At 38.2% G+C, this 22,582-nt stretch overlaps 1 protein-coding gene across 3 annotated transcripts; it reads left to right on the top strand.

Moving 5' to 3' along the window:
* Positions 1 to 273: 273 nt before the first annotated feature.
* lrrc69 (leucine rich repeat containing 69) lies at positions 274 to 21,868 on the top strand. Of its 3 annotated transcripts, XM_049475346.1 has the most exons (9): positions 287 to 658; positions 5,070 to 5,196; positions 5,283 to 5,355; positions 5,511 to 5,706; positions 5,859 to 5,930; positions 6,498 to 6,599; positions 7,309 to 7,488; positions 9,411 to 9,521; positions 21,184 to 21,868. In XM_049475346.1, exons 1-8 carry the CDS (start codon positions 482 to 484, stop codon positions 9,516 to 9,518), a joined length of 1,035 nt encoding a protein of 344 aa, XP_049331303.1. In that variant the 5' UTR covers positions 287 to 481; the 3' UTR covers positions 9,519 to 9,521; positions 21,184 to 21,868. The 3 variants fall into 3 exon arrangements, with proteins under 3 accessions (XP_049331302.1, XP_049331301.1, XP_049331303.1); XM_049475345.1 differs by lacking the exon at positions 9,411 to 9,521 and having other exon boundaries at positions 274 to 658; positions 5,286 to 5,355; XM_049475344.1 differs by lacking the exon at positions 9,411 to 9,521 and having other exon boundaries at positions 276 to 658.
* Positions 21,869 to 22,582: the final 714 nt, after the last annotated feature.

Here is a 22,582-nt window from a genome sequence, read left to right on the forward strand (position 1 = left end):
TAAAGAGTAATATAATGGCCACAATAATGGCCATGTTATGATAACTATTTTGGTTTGAAAGATCTATTGTCCCAGAAATAATTGTAATAAATACTATTAATGTTTAAAACCATTTTATACTACCTAAATAATGATAACAGCATAATATTGCAATTTAAATAATTTCAAAATGCATTAATTAATTAAACACCCTATATAAATAAAACAAATAATACAAACCACTGCTTTTAAGCAAAAACGTACACGTTCTGTACTGGCTAGGGGTGTGCGGTATTGCTGTAAACAGTCTCCAAACCCTTCAAAAAAACATCATACACTAAAAATGATAAAGTATATAAAATCCCCTGCTGTTATTACCTCTCAGTGACACTAGAGGTCAGCAGAGTGTCTGTACTGAGGGAGGTCAGTATACTGGCGGTGTCTATGGAGACGCAGATCAGCGGGTCTCAGTTCAGCGCTCTGATACTGGGTTAAACTTCTAATGGCGAGCGATTTATTAATCAGGGCTCTGAGAGGAAATGCTAAATCTGTTCATTTAAGCTCCAGACATTTAAGAAATCTTCCTAAAGCTGTCGGACAGTTAGCCTGCACTGTTGGACTTCGTTTAAACAACAATTCTCTCTCCAGCCTGCCTGAACAGCTACAGTCCCTCAGACAAGTGAGTAACTTAAACCGACTGTACTGTAACTTTAACAGTTACTTAAGGGAAATTATAACCACCACTGCTTTAGCATAACTCCGAACAAATGTGAACAACTAAAACAGTAAAACACTAAATGTGATGTTTTGTGAAATTTTGAGGCAAAAAAAGAACATGCGCGCAGACCCTCCTCATATTTTGAGGCCATAGAGGGTTAATAAACACAAGGTAAGGTTAGCTAGGTTAGCTAAATAACCTAACTAACTAACCTAGTTAGCATAGCTAGCTTACAGTATCGCACTGATTCTCCTCAGTGTGATGTTCTTCATCTGCTCGTGCGCATTAAAATCCTTTTCTTATTAGAATTTCAGTTAACGTTAGACTCACCTGAAATAGCTCAGCAGTAAAGCTACATTTAAGGTGGAACAAAACATGTGAATAAGGAGAGAAAACCCTAGCGCCACATCATTTAGACAGGGCCGCAGGTTAGCAGATATTTTAAAGGTAAGGTAATCCCATAATTCCCGGAATTATCCCATAAATCCCATAAACTAAAACACTTAACGTCACTCAGTCCCGCTGTTTAGCCTTTTCAGCCTTTCCAGATGAAGTAGCCAACAGAATTTTGAGGTAGAAAAGAAATATTAATTGAACATTCCAGTTCAATATTCCAGTTTGAACAGTTTTTATTAGAGCAGCAACCTTAAGCAAAGCTTATTCAAGGGTTATTTAGTTATTTAAAAACTGCGGTCTGAATTCTTAAATGCCTTTTTAACACTTTGTTTGCCTGGTTAGATGATGTTAGATCTACAGAACCTTTCTACTTAAATCAGTATGTGTAACACTAGTCTGGGTCAGGCCCCCAGCTTTTCCCTTCCAAAACGTGCCACCGTGCTTTTACGCACGGCGCGCGTTTTTACGCACGGAATGCGCTTTTACGCACGGCGCGCGTTTTTACGCACGGAATGCGCTTTTACGCACGGCGCGCGTTTTTACGCACGGAATACGCTTTTACGCGCGGCGCGGGTTTTTACGCACGGACTACGCTTTTACGCGCGGAGCGCGTTTTTAAGGATGTGATATATTTTTTTCAAATGAAGTGATACATACTTCTTTCATCTCTTTTTTTTCATCTGTGTAATGTGTTGATTAAAAGTGTTAAAACATGCTTCCTCAGCAACTTTCAGCACTGCTAATGTCTCTTACATTACCTAAGCTCTCTTAAACACTTTATCAGTTTAATACATTTAATTATTTATAGACAAGTTTTTTAGTTTAATGTAATTTATACATTATCAAATCAAATTTATTTGTATTGCGTTTTTTACAACTGGTGTTGTCACAAAGCAGCTTTACAGAAACATGATCACAGGACAAAAAATCAGGCAAAACATTAAACATAGAAAATACAGAACACAGAACCCTCAGTGAGCGCGGAGGCAAGGAAAAACTCCCTCAGAGCTGCAGGAGGAAGAAACCTTGGGAGGACCAAGACTCACATATAAGAGGGGACCACCTACCACTGGTCAAACAGCTTTTAAATTAAGTTTAAAAAGTCTTTATACATCCACCTAAGTTTTATATATTCAGGAGGATAGCAGTGCCACTACTGGAGGCAGTTAGAGTTCATGTAAACTTGGATGTAATCTGTAGTGGAGAGTAACATGGATGGTGGAGATGCCCAAAGAGACACTTGGAAATACCCAAAAGGACACATGGAGATGCCCAAAGGGTCATTTGGAAATACCAAAAGGGATACTTGGAGATGCCCAAGGGTAACTTGAGGATGCCCAAAAGGACACTTGGAGATGCCCAAAGGGACATTTGGAGATGCCCAAAGGGACACTTGGAGATGCCCTAAGGGTCATTTGGAGATGCCCAAAGGGTCACTTGAAGATGCCCAAAAGGACTCTTGGATATGCCCAAAAGAACACTTGGAGATGACCAAAGGGTCATTTGGAGATACCCAAAGGGACACTTGGAGATGCCCAAAGAGATAATTGGAAATGCCCAAAGAGACACTTGGAAATGCTCAAAAAGACACTTGGAGATGCCCAAAGGGTCATTTGGAAATACCAAAAGGGACACTTAGAGATGCCCAAAAGGACACTTGGACATGCCCAAAGAGACACTTGGAGATGCCCAAAGAGACATTCAGAGATGCCCAAAGGGACACTCAGAGATGCCCAAAGAGACACTTAGAAATACCCAAAAGGACACTTGGAGATGCCCAAAGGGTCATTTGGAAATACCAAAAGGGACACTTGGAGATGCCCGAAGGGTCACTTGGAGATGCCCAAAGGGTCACTTGAAGATGCCCAAAAGGACTCTTGGATATGCCCAAAAGAACACTTGGAGATGACCAAAGGGTCATTTGGAGATACCCAAAGGGACACTTGGAGATGCCCAAAGAGATAATTGGAGATGCCCAAAGAGATAATTGGAGATGCCCAAAGAGATAATTGGTAGGGGTGTCACGATTCTCTAAATCCTCGATTCGATTTCATTTTCGATTTGAGGGTCACGATTCGATTCGATTCTCGATTTTCTTGTTTTTTTTTCTTGTTATTATTTTATGCCTCATAAAATTTAAATAATATATTTATTATTATTATTATTATTATTATTATAAAAATTATAAATATTATTATTATTATTTATTAAGATATATATGGTAATGCCATCTAGTGACTTTTTTTGGTAGCAACAGTGTGCACTATTAAAACAAGCAGTTTATCAGAGCTGTGTGTGGATGGCTGGTGAAACTGCTCATTACATGAAGCTGCAGTTCTTCATCCAACCACTAGCAGCAGCAGCACAAGCCCCGCTCTCTTCACTCAGTCACTACTTCAGTACAGCCCAGCCACGGGCTACAGAGATCAGCCAGTCCGTTTTTACTGTTTCTGTAAACAAATAAAGGTTTTAACCCCACTAACCGGATAATACAGCTCACTACAGTTCATCTTTCAGCCCAAGCAGCTAACAGCAGCAGGTTAGAACAGCCGACACGGAGGCACTGCTCGGATTACATTAGAAACAGGTCAGTTAGCGCGCTGCTAACCTCAGGATGTTTATAACTACGGAGTTTAGTGGACACACCACGGCCGCCAGGTAAGTCTTTTAAAGGCTACTGAAGACTATTAAAGGCTATTAGAGTGTAACCCCTGGCTCCCAGGGGTTACAAGAGGTTATTGAAAGCATTATTGGGGGGCAGAAATCAGTACAGGCTGGTTAGATAAGTGATGTGGGTGTTGTCTTATAAATATTTACACATAACTTATATCTCTCCTGAAAAGCTTTTATTTTAGTCAGAAACACGCTTGTGTTTACTTTATCTGAGAGAAAGATGTTTTTTTAATTCAATGGAAAGCAACAGGTGTAGTCAATTATAAGTTTAAGATTTTTAATCCACCTCACTGTGATCTATAGTCAGTGTTCTCAAGTCACACTGACACACGCATTTCAGCGAGTTCACACGCTCTCACCTGCGCGCACCCACCCCTCCGTTAGATACAGATACAAAACCTGCGCGCCCAACCCCCGCCCCCCCTCCCCCCCTCCCCCGTTGGACAGATAAAAACAGTGATCACACTCCCGCCGACTGCGCTCATGCAGTGGCTATCTCTATTTAAATGAATAGGATGCGCTGTGTTGGTGCCGCGCCATTTGCGTAGCGCGCTGCGCTATTTGCGTAGCGCGCGCGGGAGGGATCGTCGATCCTCTTTTTGACTTAGATACTCGAGATCGTGACCTCATTTCGATTCGATTTCGATAAAATATCGAGATCGTGACACCCCTAATAATTGGAGATCCAAAAGGACACATGGAGATGCCCATAGGGTCATTTGGAAATACCAAAAGGGATACTTGGAGATGCCCAAAAGGGTCACTTGGAAATGCCCACAGGGTCACTTGGAGATGCCCCAAGGGTCACTTGAAGATGCCCAAAAGGACACTTGGACATGCCCAAAGAGATAATTGGAGATGCCCAAAGGGACACTTGGAGATGCCCAAAGAGACACTTGGAGATGCCCAAAGGGACATTCGGAGATGCCCAAAAGGACACTTGGAGATGCCCAAAGAGACACTTGGAGATGCCCAAAGGGACATTCGGAGATGCCCAAAGGGACACTTGGAGATGCCCAAAAGGTCACTTGGAGATGCCCAAAGAGACACTTGGAGATGCCTAAAGGGTCATTTGGAAATACTAAAAGGGACATTAGAGATGCTCAAAAGGACATTCGGAGATGCCCAAAAGGACAATTTTTTTGATATGTTCATTTGCTCTAGAGAGGACATAGACAAGCTGTGTATGTATGTATGTATTTATTTGCAGTAGGTGTAACTTAAAGTAGCTAAATGCATTCATTTGAAGGGTTCTAACATTTGGACATATGGTGTTAATCTATAGGTGTCTCTTCTGCTTTAGTTAACAGAGCTTAATTTGGGGAATAATGTCTTTGAGGAGATTCCAGCTGTACTGAAAAATCTGACCACTCTGAAAAAGCTCTATTTGTTTGGGAATGATATTTTAAGTCTGAATCCAGAGGTTTTAGGTGAGTTAAAGCCTCTAAAATTTATTTAAAGTTTATTGTTATTTATTGTTAATGCCCATTTTAACAATTTTGTTTTATTTTTCCAGAAGGTCTTCCAAACCTTACAGTTCTTAACTTGAATCACAACAGGATCAGAGTCATTCCTCCAGCTATAAAGAGGTAACGTGTGTGTGGTCTGCTATGATTTAGTGATATTGAGTGTAATGTTGATTTAGAGCTGTGAATGACCATCAGTCAAGTTAACATATATCAATGTGATCCAAATGGACAGTGCAACTTCTTCACCCATTTTGTTCTTCTCTTGTTATTTACAGACTTTCTAATTTGGAAATATTTAGTGTTACGCACAATCAGCTTGAAGAGATTCCTGCTGAACTGGGATTGCTTACGAAGTTAACAGAGATTAATTTGGCCAATAACAAGCTCACACAAATTCCACAGCAACTTTATGATTTAACACAACTGAGGAAACTCTGTTTGGCGAGGAACAGTCTGAAAGATTTACCAGAGGTAAGGTGGCTTTTTGCTAGAAGATAAAGTTAATTTAACACAATAAATATATATTTATTTATTCATGTTTAGTCTATTTCTTTCTTCTATTTTTCATATTACTGGTGTAGAGCTGTTTGACAAAGAATAAGTATTTTTCTTTATTGGTAAAGGGCATTCTTGGATGGGAAAATCTGAAGACTTTAGATGTTGCTGGAAATCACCTGTCTATGTTTCCAGCTGATGTAAGTAAAAACTTACTACACGACTTTTAAAGTCTTTTAAGTAAAATACATTCACCTTTTACACAGATTTTTGATTTCCCGTGGATAAACATTGCCATTAGTATTGGACACTCTGTGGCAGATAAACATATATATGGTGCTCCATCTGAAATTGAAGGTAAAGAATTGGGGATGAGATGGGGTGGAGATCATCCTTCTCTTTTTGTTGAATGAAACAATGAAAGATAAGGTGTCCCAATATTTTTTTTCTCATGTAGTATTTTATACTATTAAAAAAATAAATAAATAAAGAAGATGATTCATTTTGATCAGTAAAATATGTAGGCTCATTGCTCAAACAATATGACTAATATAAAAACAATATACTCCACCACCCAGATGGCTTGTGTAATCATTCAATGCATTGTTTTCTTCACTGCTGATTAGCATAGAACTCCTCATGGCTCGATCACTAATTAAACAAATTGACTTCATAACAAGTCTGAACAGCCACAGCATGCAATTATTATTATTTTTTTCTAAATAATAAGAGTGAAAATTTACTTTGTTTTTTGTTTTATCTCTCAGTTCCAGTTTCTTGCACTGGAGGAGTTGTTATTTGAGGGAAACAACTTTGTACAGTTTGAGCTGTTTGAGTCGTTTCGAGTGCAGGAAGTCTTTTCATTAAAGGTAATGTATCATTACTGTACCATATATACCACCATCTACATCTGACTTTCATCTGTATTGTTGCATTTTGTGTTTTTTTTGGAAAATCAGTATTGGATTAGTTTTGGACTATTTTAACCTTTGAAATACTGACATAACACAAAATTCCGCAGCGACCAAATAAGGTTTCCAACCTTTGACAGTGTTTTTGCTATGTACTGTGAACACCATAAGTAACCACAGCCACAGAAACGTGTTTCTATATGTGTTTTAAGGATATGTGCAGGCTGACAAAATTGAAGAAATTTGGTAAAAATGATTCTTAAATGAATCTTAAATCTTAAATGATCCTTTAGACAGCCAAAAAACAATATCAAACAGTATGTGGTAAGGTACTCAAAAAATCCACTAAGCCGTAATAAACATAAACACAGTTTCTGTTCTGGAAAAGACTGATATGTTGGTTGGAAGAATGTGGGTTTGTTTGCTTTGATTTGTAAAGTGCAGTGACTGTATGGATTTGTTCAGTTCCACCAGAAGTATTTTTTTTTATTATTATTTAGAGTACTAAATTTGTTTTACTGTTTTTTTTTTTAACAAATAAATTTTTACTGCCTACTTAACATATATTTCATATTAAAGCTGTGAAGGAACTGTGCAGTTGCAGTATGTACTATAGTAATGTTATTATAATGCTGGTGTTGTTGTCTGTATCGTGTGGTTTTGGCAGGAGCTTGCTGCCAGGCTCATCCTGAAAGAAGGCATGAATAAGCTGTCTGTGCTGTCCAGAGCTCTCCCGCTTTACCCTGATCTGCAGACCATGCTGTCTCGCTGGGGCAGGTGTGCCTTGTGCTTCCAGCGTTTCCTCACCACCTGGCTGGAGTGCGTGCAGTTCATCAACCTCCGAAAGGTACGCGGCTGACTCTCACTCTCCCTGACCTCTGACTCGGCCATCTGCCACTGCCACAGTTTTTACTGCACTGCGTTCACTGAAGGTTTATGCCACTGTGCTGTAATAGCATATGGAAAGAGTAACCCCACCCCCTTAGAATGGCCTGTACAGCTTGGTTTGCAAAAGAATATACACTATTTATTTAATACACTGCAAATTAAAATGTTTTACAGTGTTTATTTGAGCGGTTCACTTATTTTATGACAATAGAATTGTGTATTTGTTCTGGGTTTTGTAGAACAATGTACAAAATGCTGTACAATAAAAAATAGCAGTTTAATATTAAAAAGGACTGTTAACAATATAAAAATCACAAAATTACTCACATTTAAATACGAATGTGAATAGGCTTATCAGTGGAATAAAATCAGCCATAACTTTAAAAGCATCTGCCTATTATTCTGTAATTCATGTTCACCAAATAACACACTAAGACTAAGACAAAAGATCTCTGTTTTGTGGTATCTGGTGCCATATTCTCTAATTAAATATTATAAATGTCTTGCTCATGCCCCCATGGATTGAACTGGTGTGTTTAGAACTTCCCATGAACGTTTCAAATCGAATTGAGATCCGAGGAATTTGGGACAGACTCAACACCACCTCTGAAACTCTCTCTGTTGTGTGCCTGAAACTATTCTTCCACATTTGACAATGTGCACTATCCTGCTAAAATAACATCCACATGAATGCCAGGACTAGGGGTATCCTAGTACTACATTGCCCATTGCCATAGTTAAAAACACACGCCCACATGATTCATCAGACCACACCACCACCTTCTCATAGGACTCTATGGTCCAATTATGATTCTCATGATCCTGACCATTTTATGTGCTTTTTATATTATGCGCAAATTTTATGCTTTAAAATAATGTCCACATTGACTTCCACTGACTGTTCCTGTATTTTATTATTATTTATTTTGTTATTATTGTTGTTTTAATAGTGCACACTGCTGCTACCAAAAAAGCCACTAGATGGCATTACATATATATTTTAATTAAATTATTTAAATTTGACCATTAGTGCCTAATGTGGTGTATTACAGATCACTTGTATCACTTTGCATCACTTATAGCAAGCCCACCTTTTGAAATGAGATATTGTAAATTTGATAAATCAAACCAATGACTGACCATAGACTAATCTAAAACTGGCATAGGCCTCTCTGCTGTAAAAAAAAAGAAAAAAGAAAATCGAGAATCGAATCAAATCGTGACCCTAAAATCAGAAATAAAATCGATTTGAGGATTTAGAGAGTCGTGACACCCCTAGTATACACATGAAAACTAAGCTGCCAAAACAACCTGATTTAAACAATTTGCTTTCAGCTAAGACTGGTCACACCAGATTAGTTAAAGAAGCGTCATTTCGGGCTGCTGGTTGAGAACCTCGAACAGTACACATCATGATTATCCAGCAGTCAGAGAGAGGAATCTGTACATATTTTTGTAGAGTTTTGTGTTTCTATTGCAGTTCTAAGCATGAACTGGCTTGTTCGTGTATGCCATTTAACACAGGCTAACACGAACGTGGTAAACACTCAGCAAATACATGGCTTTTGCATAAAAGTAAGCTTGTGTGAAAAGAGATATAATATGTCCCCTTTAATATGATTGATTTTCAGTACATAAATCAATAGAAATGCAAAGCCCTTTGAAAAGGTACACACAGAGGAAACAAACACTTAAGTGTAAAATCAAAAGCAATTATTCCAATAAAATTAATTATATAAAGTATTGCTTGGTTTGTTTTCTGACAGCTCATTTAAACACTGTGGTCTGCTTGAAATATGTTAAACCTGTGATGCACCTGCAATCTGAATTTCCAGTCTTACTCTGGAAATGAGTTTTACTTCTCTGTTTCCTTATTTCTAGGACATGAGTTTGAAAAGCTCACAGATTGTTCCAGTGCGGGTCCTGCTGTGCTCATATTCCTGCTTCAGCAAGAGTGGTCACTCATACTATGGTGTTGCTAAAGTCTAACAAGTATGACAATTCATTTAAGGCGTCTCTTGCTTTGTTCAGTTATACATTGTTTCCATGAAGTGTAGTTTGTAGTCATATAATATTCTGCCACTAGATGGCAATGTTTGATTAGTCTTGCATGGTGATGAAATTTAGTCTGCACTGGGAAAGTCTCTAACAATACATCAGTGCAGGTGTATCAGCTGAAATCTTGCCAGATTTAGACATATGTTCTTTATAAAATTGTAGAATTGCACTATTATTATTATTAGTAGTATTAGTAGTAGTAGTAATGATATTGGAGCTATTACAAGTAATGTAAAGTACTGTGCTGTATGGTTTTAGTCAGCCTTAGTCAGTCAGTTTTAGTCAGTCATCACACTATTTAAAACCATGCATCTCACCTAATCACATTAGAGCAGTTGAAAGAAAACATAAATGCAGAAAAATGTAACAAGACTTTCTTATATTGAAGAAAATAGTTGAGATCTTTTAAGCTAGTCTGAAAGACAAAGCTTGTTGCCAGATTTCTTCTGGATACCCCAGACAGTGGTGTGTTTGTACAGTTCCATCAATAGCTTACCTGATTTTACGTCAATCAAGCACTAATTTATCAAACCAGGTGTTGAATGATGATTTTAAATAACATTAGACTTTAATGAGAAGACCTTTTAATGAATGTAGTAAACAACTACATTGTAAGAACAGATAAACCTTCACTGCCCATAAAATATGTTTTTTTGTATTCTAATTTTCAACATTTTGGTATTTCCATTAACATGTTCTGAATAGTTAATTATGAAATATCGTAAATAAACAGCGGCATTTATTGGTGCCATATAATTATCTAAAATATTACAAATTTAGGATATAAATGCTGTTCAGATATAATAACATCTCAACAGCATTTAATTTAAAATATGCATTTTTGTCTTGACTTCAAGAGTGTATAGTTTTACTCTTATGTAGTAAGACACTCATTATTTTTTTAACCAGTGATGGTATTAATGTTAAACAGAACTTCTAATACATATTGGAAAATGATCACTTATGATTTTTGTGGTCCTGCAGACTTTCTTTCATCAAGGGTGTGTGGTCATGTTTAATAAATGTAAAAACCTTTTTTAGGTTTATGTGACTAATTAATGCAGCTTATATTTCTGTGATACTTTTGCTAAAATTGTGTTTCATTAATTATGCATCACCTCAGCCCATGTTTCACTGTAGAAGAGTGAACAGACTACAAAAGCCATTTTAAATCTGAACTAAAGCCTTCTGCTGTACATTTTATTACCTGTCTATAGCTGGACTTTATGCTCCCTCCACAGTCTGCTGAACACAATGCTCTCTCGACTCAGGCCGATGGCATCTGTTGAAACCTGAGAGAAAACTTCATTTCTCCGAGTTAATTTCCCATGCAGGCCTTCTGAGCTCAGAGCACAATCTACAGAGTTGGGCCTGATGAATAATGCAGCAGGTTTAATTGCAAAGCCAGAAACTAATGACTTTGGACTGGTTAACAGCAGGGGAACCATACATCTCTGCAAACTGAATGAAAAATCAGTTTAAAAAAAAAGAAAGGGGAAAAAATGCTAATTGATGAATAATTAAAGCTTGAGCTACAGGGCATAATTGTGACATTTTGTTTCAATCAATTTAGAAGTAGAGAAAAGTGCACTTAGGAAACTAATGGTAGTTTTGAGGAAGTCCGGTGGAGGAAAAAAAGGCCATAGCATAAAGTCCAGTGCTTTATTATACAAGCCTTCAGTCAAAATCAGCTTCTGTGCTGAGACTCGATATTTTTACTCGATATATTATCATTTAAATGTTTTATTTTCTTTAGTAATTTTAGGTGACATTACTTCGTGCTGTTTTCGAAATGTATTGTTCATTTTTTCCATCAGTGCTTGAATTGCATTGATGCTTGGAGTGTCTGGTCCTCCAGAGAGTCTTCTGTGTTAATGTGCTCAGCCTCTTCAGATCTCAGTAAGCTCCAGCGCCTCAGGCTTTTTGACATTGAGGTCACTGGCCTTATAATCTTTAACCTGTGAGATATAGACAGGTCAGAACCTTGCACTTTCCGTCCTTGCTTCCCTGTCTGTCTGTCTAGCTATCTATCATCTTTATTTCATGTCTATTGGTGAATAGTAACGTGAGTAAAAATGGAATGATCTCCTAAACCATACATTTGAAAATGAAACATGCTTTTCAGCAGTATATGCCAAAGTTTGTGTTTTTGTACACTATTAAGAAAGGCCAGATGCAAACTTCTAAGCATTAAAAAAATCATATTATCTACCAGTATTTTAATTAAACAGTGGATGTAATGTCAAGAATAAAACAATTCTGCATTTATGTTTACTAGTAAGGCAAATTAACCCCCCCCCCCCCCAGTTTAGCTGCAGTAGACCTTCTCCAGACTAAATATATATCTATATATTGGAATGGTACTGCCTTTATGGAAGAGCCATTAGTAGCAAATCTTCCTTATGGATAGGCGGACGGACAGATAGAAAGAATTAAATCAGCATTTGGGCAGGACCTGGTTGGTGGTGAAGGAAGGGGAAAGACTAAACATCAGCATCCGAAAACAGCTAGGTAGGCGTGTATGTAGAGGTCTTCCACAGACAGGTGGAAACTGGTGATTTGTTGTAAAGTTGTAAAGGTCAAGTAGCTTTACAGTCTTCATAACCTTTTATCCACAATGAGCAGATGTGTATTTAGGGGACAAGGGGTAGAAATGCATAAAAAGATTACATCTCCATACTATTTAACGTAGAGGTGGATCAGTCATGCTTTGAACTTGTGAAGCAGCCAGTGGCATAGAAAAGAGTGCACTGATGGGGGAAATGTATATATAATAAAATATTGTGCTACTGATGTAGTTTTAAAATTGAGAAAAAATGTTGCCAAATGCTACATATATGGGAAACAAGTATAGCATGTAATTAGCTGAATTTAACATAGTTGGTCATGCATGTTAAAATCTGAAAATAACAAATAAGTATGTGTTGAAATGCAAGACTGTGTGTATATATATATAATTTATTTTACAGTGACTAAAATGTAATAATGCCCATCCTCTATCAGTGCATCAACCTATTGAAACAGTTCCTATTGGTTATTACACAGAGCTTGTAATACAAATGCACAAATACAGATTCCATGTTTATTTATAAATATATTTTTATACATATATATATGAGATAGAGGGAGTGAATGAGGGAGAATATGAAATGAAATGTGTATTATTCCAGAGAGCAGATGTTTTGGTCCTGCAGCAGCAGGGCTGCCTCAGGCCCTGTCTGGTGTCAGTGTATGTGTGTGTAAATGTGTGTGTGTGTGTGTGTGTGTGTATGCCTTTCTTCTGCTTCAGACCACTTTATTAACACAGAGCCCAGTGCACTCACCCCATTGTTTTGCTAGCCTCGTTTCACAAAAACACACACCACTAACAAACACACACATACATGCACACACCCCACTGTTGTTTTCATGCATCAGTGTTCCAGGGATATCACAAAAGCACCCAGATCCCTCACGCCGGAACGCCTCTGCCTGAATAAAGAATACGTGCTGTGATTGACATTAATGGCAACGCGGAGTGGCTGTCATAGGAGAGAGTGTCTCACAGCAGGAGGTAAAAAAACGATAAGAAGTGTGGAGAGCCATGCATTAGTACATTCTGTGCATGTATGCCATATGTTAATTAGGAAGTGTGCGCTGATATAATCACTGAACAGGTTTATGGCCTATGGTGGGTATCTCCGCTCTACCTCGTGGGGAAGCGGAGAATGATAAAGGAGCTGTGCATACATTTTAATTTACTGAGCTCAAAATGGGCAGCGTGATGTTGGCAAATTCACTCAGGATGATCTATTGGAATGCGTCAGCTCTTCATTACACCTCTCCTTTGTTACACTATTTAGGCCCCCATCAACTTGAAGGCCCGTGGTAGCGGCAGCCTTTGGCGACTCTGGCCGAGAGAGAGGAGGTTTCAAATCCATAATTCAGACAAATGATCGCTAATAGCTGCCATTAGTAGAGGCTCAGGGCCATTTGGGAGTAGTTATCTGGGTGTCGTCGTCGTACCGAGCAGAAATGTGTTTAACTGGAGTGAGCACTGACCTGATTTATGGTTCTTTAAATCTAAGAGTTACTATACGGTTCTTCAACCTGATCCACAGTCCAGTAAAAAAAAAAAAAAAAAACAGTAGTACAACTACATTGCAGATGGCACAAAATTATAATATGTTTACCTGCCTTCGCTTTTTTGTGTGAAGATTAATGATAAGCTAGACAAGGATATCAAAAACATCTTCAGTGTTACAGAAATTGATAATTTGTTTGGTTGTTTTGCTCCAGTATAAGTGTCCAGCCACCCTTAATACACGAAACAACTGAAACAACTAATTGATTACATCGTTTAAAATCCATTATTAAAATAGGTGTCAACTAATTTAATAATCAATTAATTGGGTCTACATTCATTTACACACAACTACAGTCGCCTGTTCCCTTATTTGGGCAGTAAGCCAACCAAAGCCATGGCAGTAAATTATGTAAATGCGTGGAAGTGTTGGAGAATCAGAGCCAAGTGTATATTTACATTATATAAAACACTGTTGTTGTGTTATTAATTAATCTTTATATGTAAAAACTAATATTTTCAATAATGGTAGGTTGTATGTTCCTTATACAATTACATATAACATTATAACATTAGTAATAACATTAACAATATCATTCAATATCATATAAAGACAGATTGTTTATTAAATAAAATGCTGGAAATCAACCCCCCCCCCCCCCCCATAAAATTAATAATAGATTAGTTTTATCCCTAGTTTTTTTTTTCATTCAGCACATCTTAATACTTAATAGATGATTGATAAATGATTCTGATAAAGTCATAATGTCACAAAAGCCAGTTTTTTTTTAAATAAGCAACAACAAATAAAACCAAAAGGCATTATAAACATATTTTTATAATGCTTTCATGCTCATTACTTGATATACACTATACACAGTAATGACCAGTGGGTAGCAATTGTAATTCTTTTATTATTTAACACACATAGCCCTATGCCATAAAACGGTGAATACAAAGCTCCTCTAAAAAGGGCCCTGCACTGCTCTTTTGTAACTGTCTGGTGTGTTTGCACTCCCTGATGTGTAGGGGAGATCTCTTCTCTCTTGTTTGGTGCGACACTGCTTGTTTTGCCTAATAACAACCATAAAAAGTAAGATTGCAAATGACTGTAAAGATCATTTGACTGAGGTAAATCTTTCCATTGTACCTGTTACAATGCTGCTCCTTTATCTTAAGTTTATTTGTATAACTGTAGTAAATGGAAACACAACTTATTTCACTATTCTTTCTGGCAAATTTTCAGAATTGCACATAACATTTCCGAAACATTTGAATGGAGTTACAATACAACAATACAACGTGCCAGCTTCTATTGTCTCCATCTTCAAAAAAAGATCACACTGCATAATGCAACACAAACCTAATCTGAATGGCACTGCTTTGTAATTATTGCCTGAGGCCCTGAGCGAGGACTCTCTGATAAACCTATCCTGTTCTCTACGCTCCATGTCCTTGAGACCATTTGGCTTTGCTTAATTAGGCCCCAAACTTCGAAAGTGTGCTAAAAATCCTGATGCTCCACCATTGTTTGCTTCAACATTAATGCGTCTTTTAAACTGATAACCACTCGATTTCCGACCTGAGTTAATATTTAAAGCACAGTTGCTGCATTTTCTGCAGTAGCACAGTGTGTTTGCATCATTGTGTTTGCATCCTGTTTGAGTTACTTATTAAGCCATTAATGACTCAGATGTGGCATTTTCATAAACCTGCTGCAACATTGCCTAACCAAAGGAATAGAAATTCTCCTTTAATTAAAAGTTTTAGTCAAAAGTTTAAATCAAAAGTTGACTATCACTGACTGTATAATGGTACTATGCATGGAATGTTAATTTTAACACCTCCATAATGTTAGTATTCATCAAGCTGGGAACATTATGTTCTAATGTTTAAATAGTGTTGTGAAGCAAATCATTATTATGTCACACATATACAGAATGTTTCTGGAACTTTATTTTAGTAAAGTGTTGCTAAACGATTTTATAATGTCCTTTATTAGCTGTGTTTTTACCTTAAAATAGCAGCTTAAAACTCTGCAATGCTCCCCTGGCCGGTAATAGGGGCCATAGCATCACTATCACACTGCTGACTGCACTATGTAACTCTGGTAAAGTGGGCAGGAAAATGTAACAGTGTTTAACACTTTATAATACAGGCATTATTTGGTTTAAATCAATGGAGGAATATTACTGTAAAATCAATACAGTAATATTACTGTACCACATCAGTATCTCTCAGCTTGCCAAGAAAAGTGTGTTCTTCAGTGAAGGTTCAAAGAGGTGACTCACAATTACACCCTAAACTAACTTTTTTTAAATGTTGATTTAAATGCACAGTAACACCAATGAGCTGTTTATTTAAAAGGATAAGGATAAACTGGAAAATTGTCATTTATGAATAATGATGGCTGGTGTTGGTGTGACACCAGTGTGTCTTATCTCCTGACAGGCGTTGATAACTCTTTCCAACCATCTATTTATTTTGTTCAGTTGGCCTGAAGCCCATTTCCATTGTTATCTGGAATTTTCTTTATTGGCATCTTAAAGTATCCTTTAAAATAGTCTGGGGTTCATTCAGAAAAGCTAAGGAGAGACTAAAATAGACCTTTCTCGTCTCTAAAGTCGTTTAGGATAGAGAAACGAGATTCTATTGTGGGAGCTACTGTATGTTTTTCACGTTGTTTCCTCACGCTGCCATAACCGGAAGCCCCATGGCACCAGTGTGATGAAACAGTTAATGTGTACTCCATACAGTTCCAGGGACCTGAGCTCGTGGGTTTGATCCGATAACGCAGATAACAGATGGATAGATGGTTTGGTGTGCCTTCCATAAAGTAAAAGACAAGAAGGATCGGGCCCTTTAATAAAAGCTCATTTCATTGTTTTTCAGTCTGTCGCTCTCAGGCTTGATTTGAGTTGAAAGCTCTTGGTTGAGAAGAAGCACTAAAGTCTGTAAATGACCCGAGTTTCCTTCACTTCCAAGAAGTTAGACTCTCCAAGTCCGTGTGGAGTGGATGTATTAAAATGAGTATCATTGATTGGTGTATTAAATGCCCGTGTCTGAGAGGCAGAAAAACAGCTACTCAATGGCACGCAGAGAAGCCCTGTCTAACTGTGAGGAGAACTCTCCAATCAGAGTAATCTATTGTCTCACATCTTATGCTGAATGAAGGATCTCCTATTGAGCTGCTGGCGCGGCACCATGGCTTTGTCAGCATGATGACTGCACAATCAATTCTCTTCTGCCTCCCTCCTCGAGAAGAGGCGGGGACGGCCATTAGAGGGCACTGTGCCTCTCTCCTCAGCCTCAAAACAAGAACATTGGGTTGTGAGGTGAAATACACATGGCTAGACTCCTCTTAGCTACATTATAGGTGATGGGTGATGAGACTGAGAATAAAATAAAATGGTGGTCTATCAGACCCACCATTAGAAAAGGGGGAAAGATAAAGACATTTGATACAGCTTACGCAAATTACATTACAGCTGCATTCAGTACTTCCAAAAAGGTATCTCCTTGTTTCTACACCCTTCATTTTAGCCAGTTCTATAATTACAGACTGTAGTCCTTTTGTTTTTCTGCATACTTTTTTTATCCTCCTTTCACCCAGGTTTTCAATGGTCAGCTATTATTTGGGTGGTGGGTCATTCTCAGCACTGCAGTGACACTGACATGGTGCTGGTTAGTGTGTTAGTGAGTGTTGTTCTGGTATGAGTGGATCAGACACAGCAGCAGTGCTGCTGGAGTTTTTAAACATTTTGTTCATTCGCTGTTTGCTCTATTAGACACTTCTACCTAACTGCTCCACCTTGTAGATGTAAATCAGACACAAAAGCTCATTTGTTGTTGTGCAGTTTGTGGTGGTCATCCTCTAGTCCTTCATCAGTTGGCACAGGATGTTGATGCATGACGCTACTCATATAGGAGCATCCAGTGGTGGACTATCCTTATTCCAACACTAACACTGAGGATTGTGATGAAAAGCTTGATCGGTGTACAGTATATCAACCATTTCCCCCTTTTGGGAGAAATCAGCTATATTATAGTATTTTAAGTGCCGTCATGAACAAAGAAATACAAGTGTCAGTCCTGACGTTGTCTGTCTGCCTGCCACGGTCTCATGCTCAGTTCACACGCTAAGGACTCCGCTTCCCAGTATTCACCTGTGCCCAACCTCCCGGACATGCCAGATCATGTGATGCTTCGGCGTTCCAGCTCACCCAGCTCCTGAAATTACTCACACCTGTATTTCCCTGTATAAATACCCCCTGTTTTCCTCTTCTATGGGGCCCAGTATTGAACCTAGTTCTTTAGCTGTTGTACTCAGGGTTTATTTGTGTTTGACTTTTTGTAATCGACCCATTTTGTATCTTTGACCACTCTTTTGTCTGGCACTTTACAGTTTGTTTTCTTATTGCAGACCCTATTTTTGAATTTTTGACTGCTCATTTTGCCCCGTATATGACCACTTTGCCTGCCAACTTTGGTTTGTTGCTTATGTTTGCTGCCCTTTTGTTACTGACCTTGCCTGTCCCTAAACCTCCCTGTAGGTTTAGCCCTTTATTTAATAAACTGTGTGTTTGGTATCCGCGTGTGTCTGTTGTGTGTTTGGCCACCGTGACAACAAGTCTAAATAAAGCACAGGGTATTCAGTTTTGTAATGTACATGGATGTCCATTAAAAAAAATAGATATAAACTATTTGTTTTATTATCCATTGGTTATCCAGTTGGAAGGGCTCAGTTGTTACACAAAGTGTACTGTGGATTTTGCCTCAGTCTCTGCTCCCAGCAGTGCAGTTTTATAACATTGTTGATGTGCATATAGAATTGTTTAGTCAGTACCATATACATAATCACAGTTTGTCACTTGCAGTCATCTCCTGACTAATATTGCATAATTATTAAAACATAATAAAACACACTAGACTCAGCAGTACTTTCACCGACAGCTCGCTTCTGAAGTTCTCTCAGTCCCTCTTTTTCATTTATTCTCAATAATAAAATGAACTTGTCCACGCTTCAGTTATTTTGCATATTTTAAAGGCCCATCCACGCCGTCCTGAAGGACAGAGATAGAAGGCTTTGTGTCTTCATGTCTCCGTGCAGAACAAATGAAAATAAATGTAAGGAGTAGTAAAGCTCGGGGCCTTTGAGGTGAGAGCAAGGCAGCACCATTATTGGTCTTCGGCTCATTACCGGAGTACAGAGAGAACAGAGCTGCACACATGCACCCTGAGTGCATTCTGGCAGTTTTGGGTCATTCCTCCTTTTTCCAAAGTACAAAAACATCCCATGTTGTTAAGAGCAAGAAAACACAGAAGAAGCAAAAAAACTTCAAAGAACAAATAAGCTTTAATCTTGTGTTGTTCTCTTGGAAAGTTTCAAGGCTCGGTAATTACTGTGGAGCATCGACAGAGAATGATGAACCTAGCTTTTTATTCTGCTGAAGGACTTTTGTCTTTGCCGTGAACCCGCAGAGTCCGAGGTAAAGTCATGAGTTTTTAAAGTGGGATTTTCAGGGAAGATCTAGCAGATAATACGGGAAACAAAACACAGTGTACTCTCTAAAGAGAGAAAAAAGTCTGTAGTTATTATCAAAATATACAAAATAATAAGGCACTTTTTTACATTTATTACCACTTTTCTGTCTAGCTGTATCAGATTTTGATTTGTTTTCACAATTTTGATACGATTTTTTTGGGCAGGTGTAAACACAGAATGGCAATCAGAAACTTGTAAAGAGGTGATCTTGGTCAGGTCCCAAACAAACTCTGGTTGGAGCAATTAATTTGTGGTCAGAATGTAATCCTACCTCAAACTGTTCTGCAGGGTTGGACAATGAAACTAAAACACCTGGTTTTAGACCACAAAAATGTATTGTCCTGACGGACAGTTCTGGTGGAAACAGGAGAGTCGAGGTGCACACTGAATTCTGCCGTGATTTGGGCAGCCGTGGTTTTATGTTTTTTGGATACAATCCGGGTTAGCACCCGAACATCCCTTTCAGACAGCTTCCTCTTGAGTCCACAGTTAATCCTGTTGGATGTGGTTGGTCCTTCTTGGTGGTATGCTGACATTACCTTGGATACCGTGGTTCTTGATACATCACAAAGACTTGCTGTCTTGGTCACAGATGCGCCAGCAAGACGTGCACCAACAATTTGTCCTCTTTTGACATCTGGTATGTCACCCATAATGTTGTGTGCATTGCAATATTTTGAGCAAAACTGTGATCTTACCCTGCTAATTGAACCTTCACACTCTGCTCTTACTGGTGCAATGTGCAATTAATGAAGATTGGCCACCAGGCTGGTCCAATTTAGCCATGAAACCTCCCACACTAAAATGACAGGTGTTTCAGTTTCATTGTCCAACCCCTGTAGTTTAACATGCTATATTACCCAGATAATTCCTAAAGCTATTAATAAATACAATATCTATCATTGTGTTATGTTAAACTGCACATAAATGATGCACTAGTCCAGAACACAGGATCCTTTTCCTGTATTTACTTTCTTGTTTCCGGCTCAGACAGGTCTAACCAGGTCTGACAGGTCTGTCCAATAAGGATGTTGTAACATGTTTTTATTGTGACACAGTATAGTGGCTTGCATTTTTTTCCATGTGTCAAATCAAACCAAACTATTTTTACACTTAAAACTAAATTCATTACATGGAATTCTGAAGTTCCACAAGTGAAGATTACATCCTGTTCCTTAAGTTTGTTTTCTCACTTTATTGCTGCCATAGCAACAACAGGGATATTATTAATGTTGTGCCCATTACTGTTGAAGTGTCTTGCCACTGCAAATGATGATCCTTAACTTGGATGGTTGGAAAATGTTCAGCAACATGATCTGCAAGGCTTCTCTTAGTGTACCTAATGTATAAAACCCGGCCTTTTAGCTCTGCTTTGGAATATGTCATTTTTCTACAGTGAAAATCTAGCTTTTCCATTTTTGAGAATTTTAGTTTACTACATAATATGTAGTAGAATATTTGTAACATAGTTTTAGAATTTCTTGATGAATGAACCAATAGTGATTCTCCAAAATGACCTGAAATACATTCTTTTACATTGACTTCCATTGAAAGTTAAGAAGGATTTATCTCTGTCATGTAAAGCTACTGTTTTACAGATACATGTTTTTTATTGGACAGCGATGATATTGTCTTTACCCTCCATGTATGCATGGGACAAAGTAATGTTAATGTAAGTGAACCATTGAATTTATTTATTTTTTTTTAAATAACATTGGCATTAAATGAATGTTTCAGGCGCAATTACACGCGCCACATTTAATGCTTTGTGTTGCGCTTTGTTAAATTAAGCAGTAATTATGTTCTGTATATGTATATGTACAGTGAATGTGCTATACGATATGTACGTACGTATATAATTGTGTCTAAAAATAAAATGGCCTTTATTCAGCTGCTGCTCTGCAGTGTAGAACTGAGCAGATGTACTAGCGGTTAAACGATGCTCATGGCTGCTGTCTCTCTCTCTCTCTCTCTCTCTCTGTGCTCAGTGTTACTGGGTTGTGTTTGGTAGGTCACATGGCCTGTGGCGAGCATGCTCAGTGAGGGAAGCAGCTGACACCAGCGCGGCTCAGGTAGTGGCATCTGGACGGCGGGTTTTTCTGGAACACGCAGTGCCTGTGGCATCCTGCCTCCCCCGACCCAACATCTGTCTCACACAGGGGCATGAGGAACATCCTTCAGGAATGTGTCTATCAGGACTGATAATGTCTCCCTCTCTCTCTCTCTCTCTCTCTCTCTTTTTCTATCTCTATCATTATCTCTTTCTCTTTTTCTCTGTGTATAGTATCTCTTATTTGCGTTATCGGATTTATCTTAATCACTCTCTCTCTCTCTTTCTCTCTCTCTCTTTCGTTCTCTCTCCCCAACAAGGCATTAATCATAAGCTTATTATATGAGTGAGTGGTTCTACTGCAGAGTTTTGTCTAATAAAAATATATTAGACTTTATGACGCTAGAAAGCACTTAGAGGATATGAAATAAAATCTTGCTTTTTAATATAATATAAAGCTATATAATGACATAGCATTAACCAGTAGGTCTCTGTTTTTTATTTCTTACATTGAAACCTCTTATTTTTTATTTCCATCATAAGATTTTGTTAAATCTGTAATGAAATAATAATTTTTTTTCTGGTTCTCAATATAGTTATTAAATATGTACATTTTGGGTTTTTCTTTTTTTTTTTTTACAAATTTTCGAAGATTTCGCCAAATAGCTTAGACTAATATAGTTTGATCACATTGGCTTCCACTGAGATGTGAAATAGTGTTTTCCTCCTATTGTAAAATTGCCAATTTGCAGACACAAAGTTATTGCTTCACAGTAACAATATGCTTCCTCTTTTCCATTGATATTTTGCTTACGGTTACTGGCTGAATCTGACGCAGGGCAGAGAGTGTGCTTAGATCCTCCAGCAGCATATGGGGAGGCTGAGTCCACTCCAGCAGGTGCGTGGTTGGGAAACAGCTCCAGTAGCTGCTGATGGGACGCGCTGCTGCAGTCGTATGTGCTGGAGCTCAGCCAGCCTAATTGGAGCACCTGGCTTAAGTCAACCCTCTCAACCCAGCCACTAATTCTACTGCTTAGTCCAATGTGGAAATCTAAAACAAGGCAACGAGGAGGCCGCTGGCACGGCGGAGTCTCCCACGGCTGCGCTTTAGCCTGCCTGCTTAAAACTAGCTGACGACAGGAATTACTGCGGGAATGAAGTAAATCTGATTACTGCAGAACATTGGAGTTTGTCAGTAATCCAAATCAATGCGTTTATGAACTTGGTTAATCAGATAATTGGAAAACTTTTGACCTATATGAATAGATCGGTGATCAGATTTTTGTTTTGCAGCCAATAAGTTCACAATTGTAAAACTTTTATTTAAGCCGCAATAT

The sequence above is a fragment of the Astyanax mexicanus genome, chromosome 3, assembly GCF_023375975.1.
Source record: "Astyanax mexicanus isolate ESR-SI-001 chromosome 3, AstMex3_surface, whole genome shotgun sequence".
Taxonomy (NCBI): Eukaryota; Metazoa; Chordata; class Actinopteri; order Characiformes; family Acestrorhamphidae; genus Astyanax; species Astyanax mexicanus.

Coding starts and splice junctions, on each gene's coding strand:
- lrrc69 (XM_049475344.1), top strand. CDS start 482: ATGGCGAGCGATTTATTAATCAGGGCTCTGAGAGGAAATGCTAAATCT. Junction 5,931..6,497: donor TGTCTATGTTTCCAGCTGAT/GTAAGTAAAAAC, acceptor TTTATCTCTCAG/TTCCAGTTTCTTGCACTGGA. Junction 6,600..7,308: donor AGGAAGTCTTTTCATTAAAG/GTAATGTATCAT, acceptor TGGTTTTGGCAG/GAGCTTGCTGCCAGGCTCAT.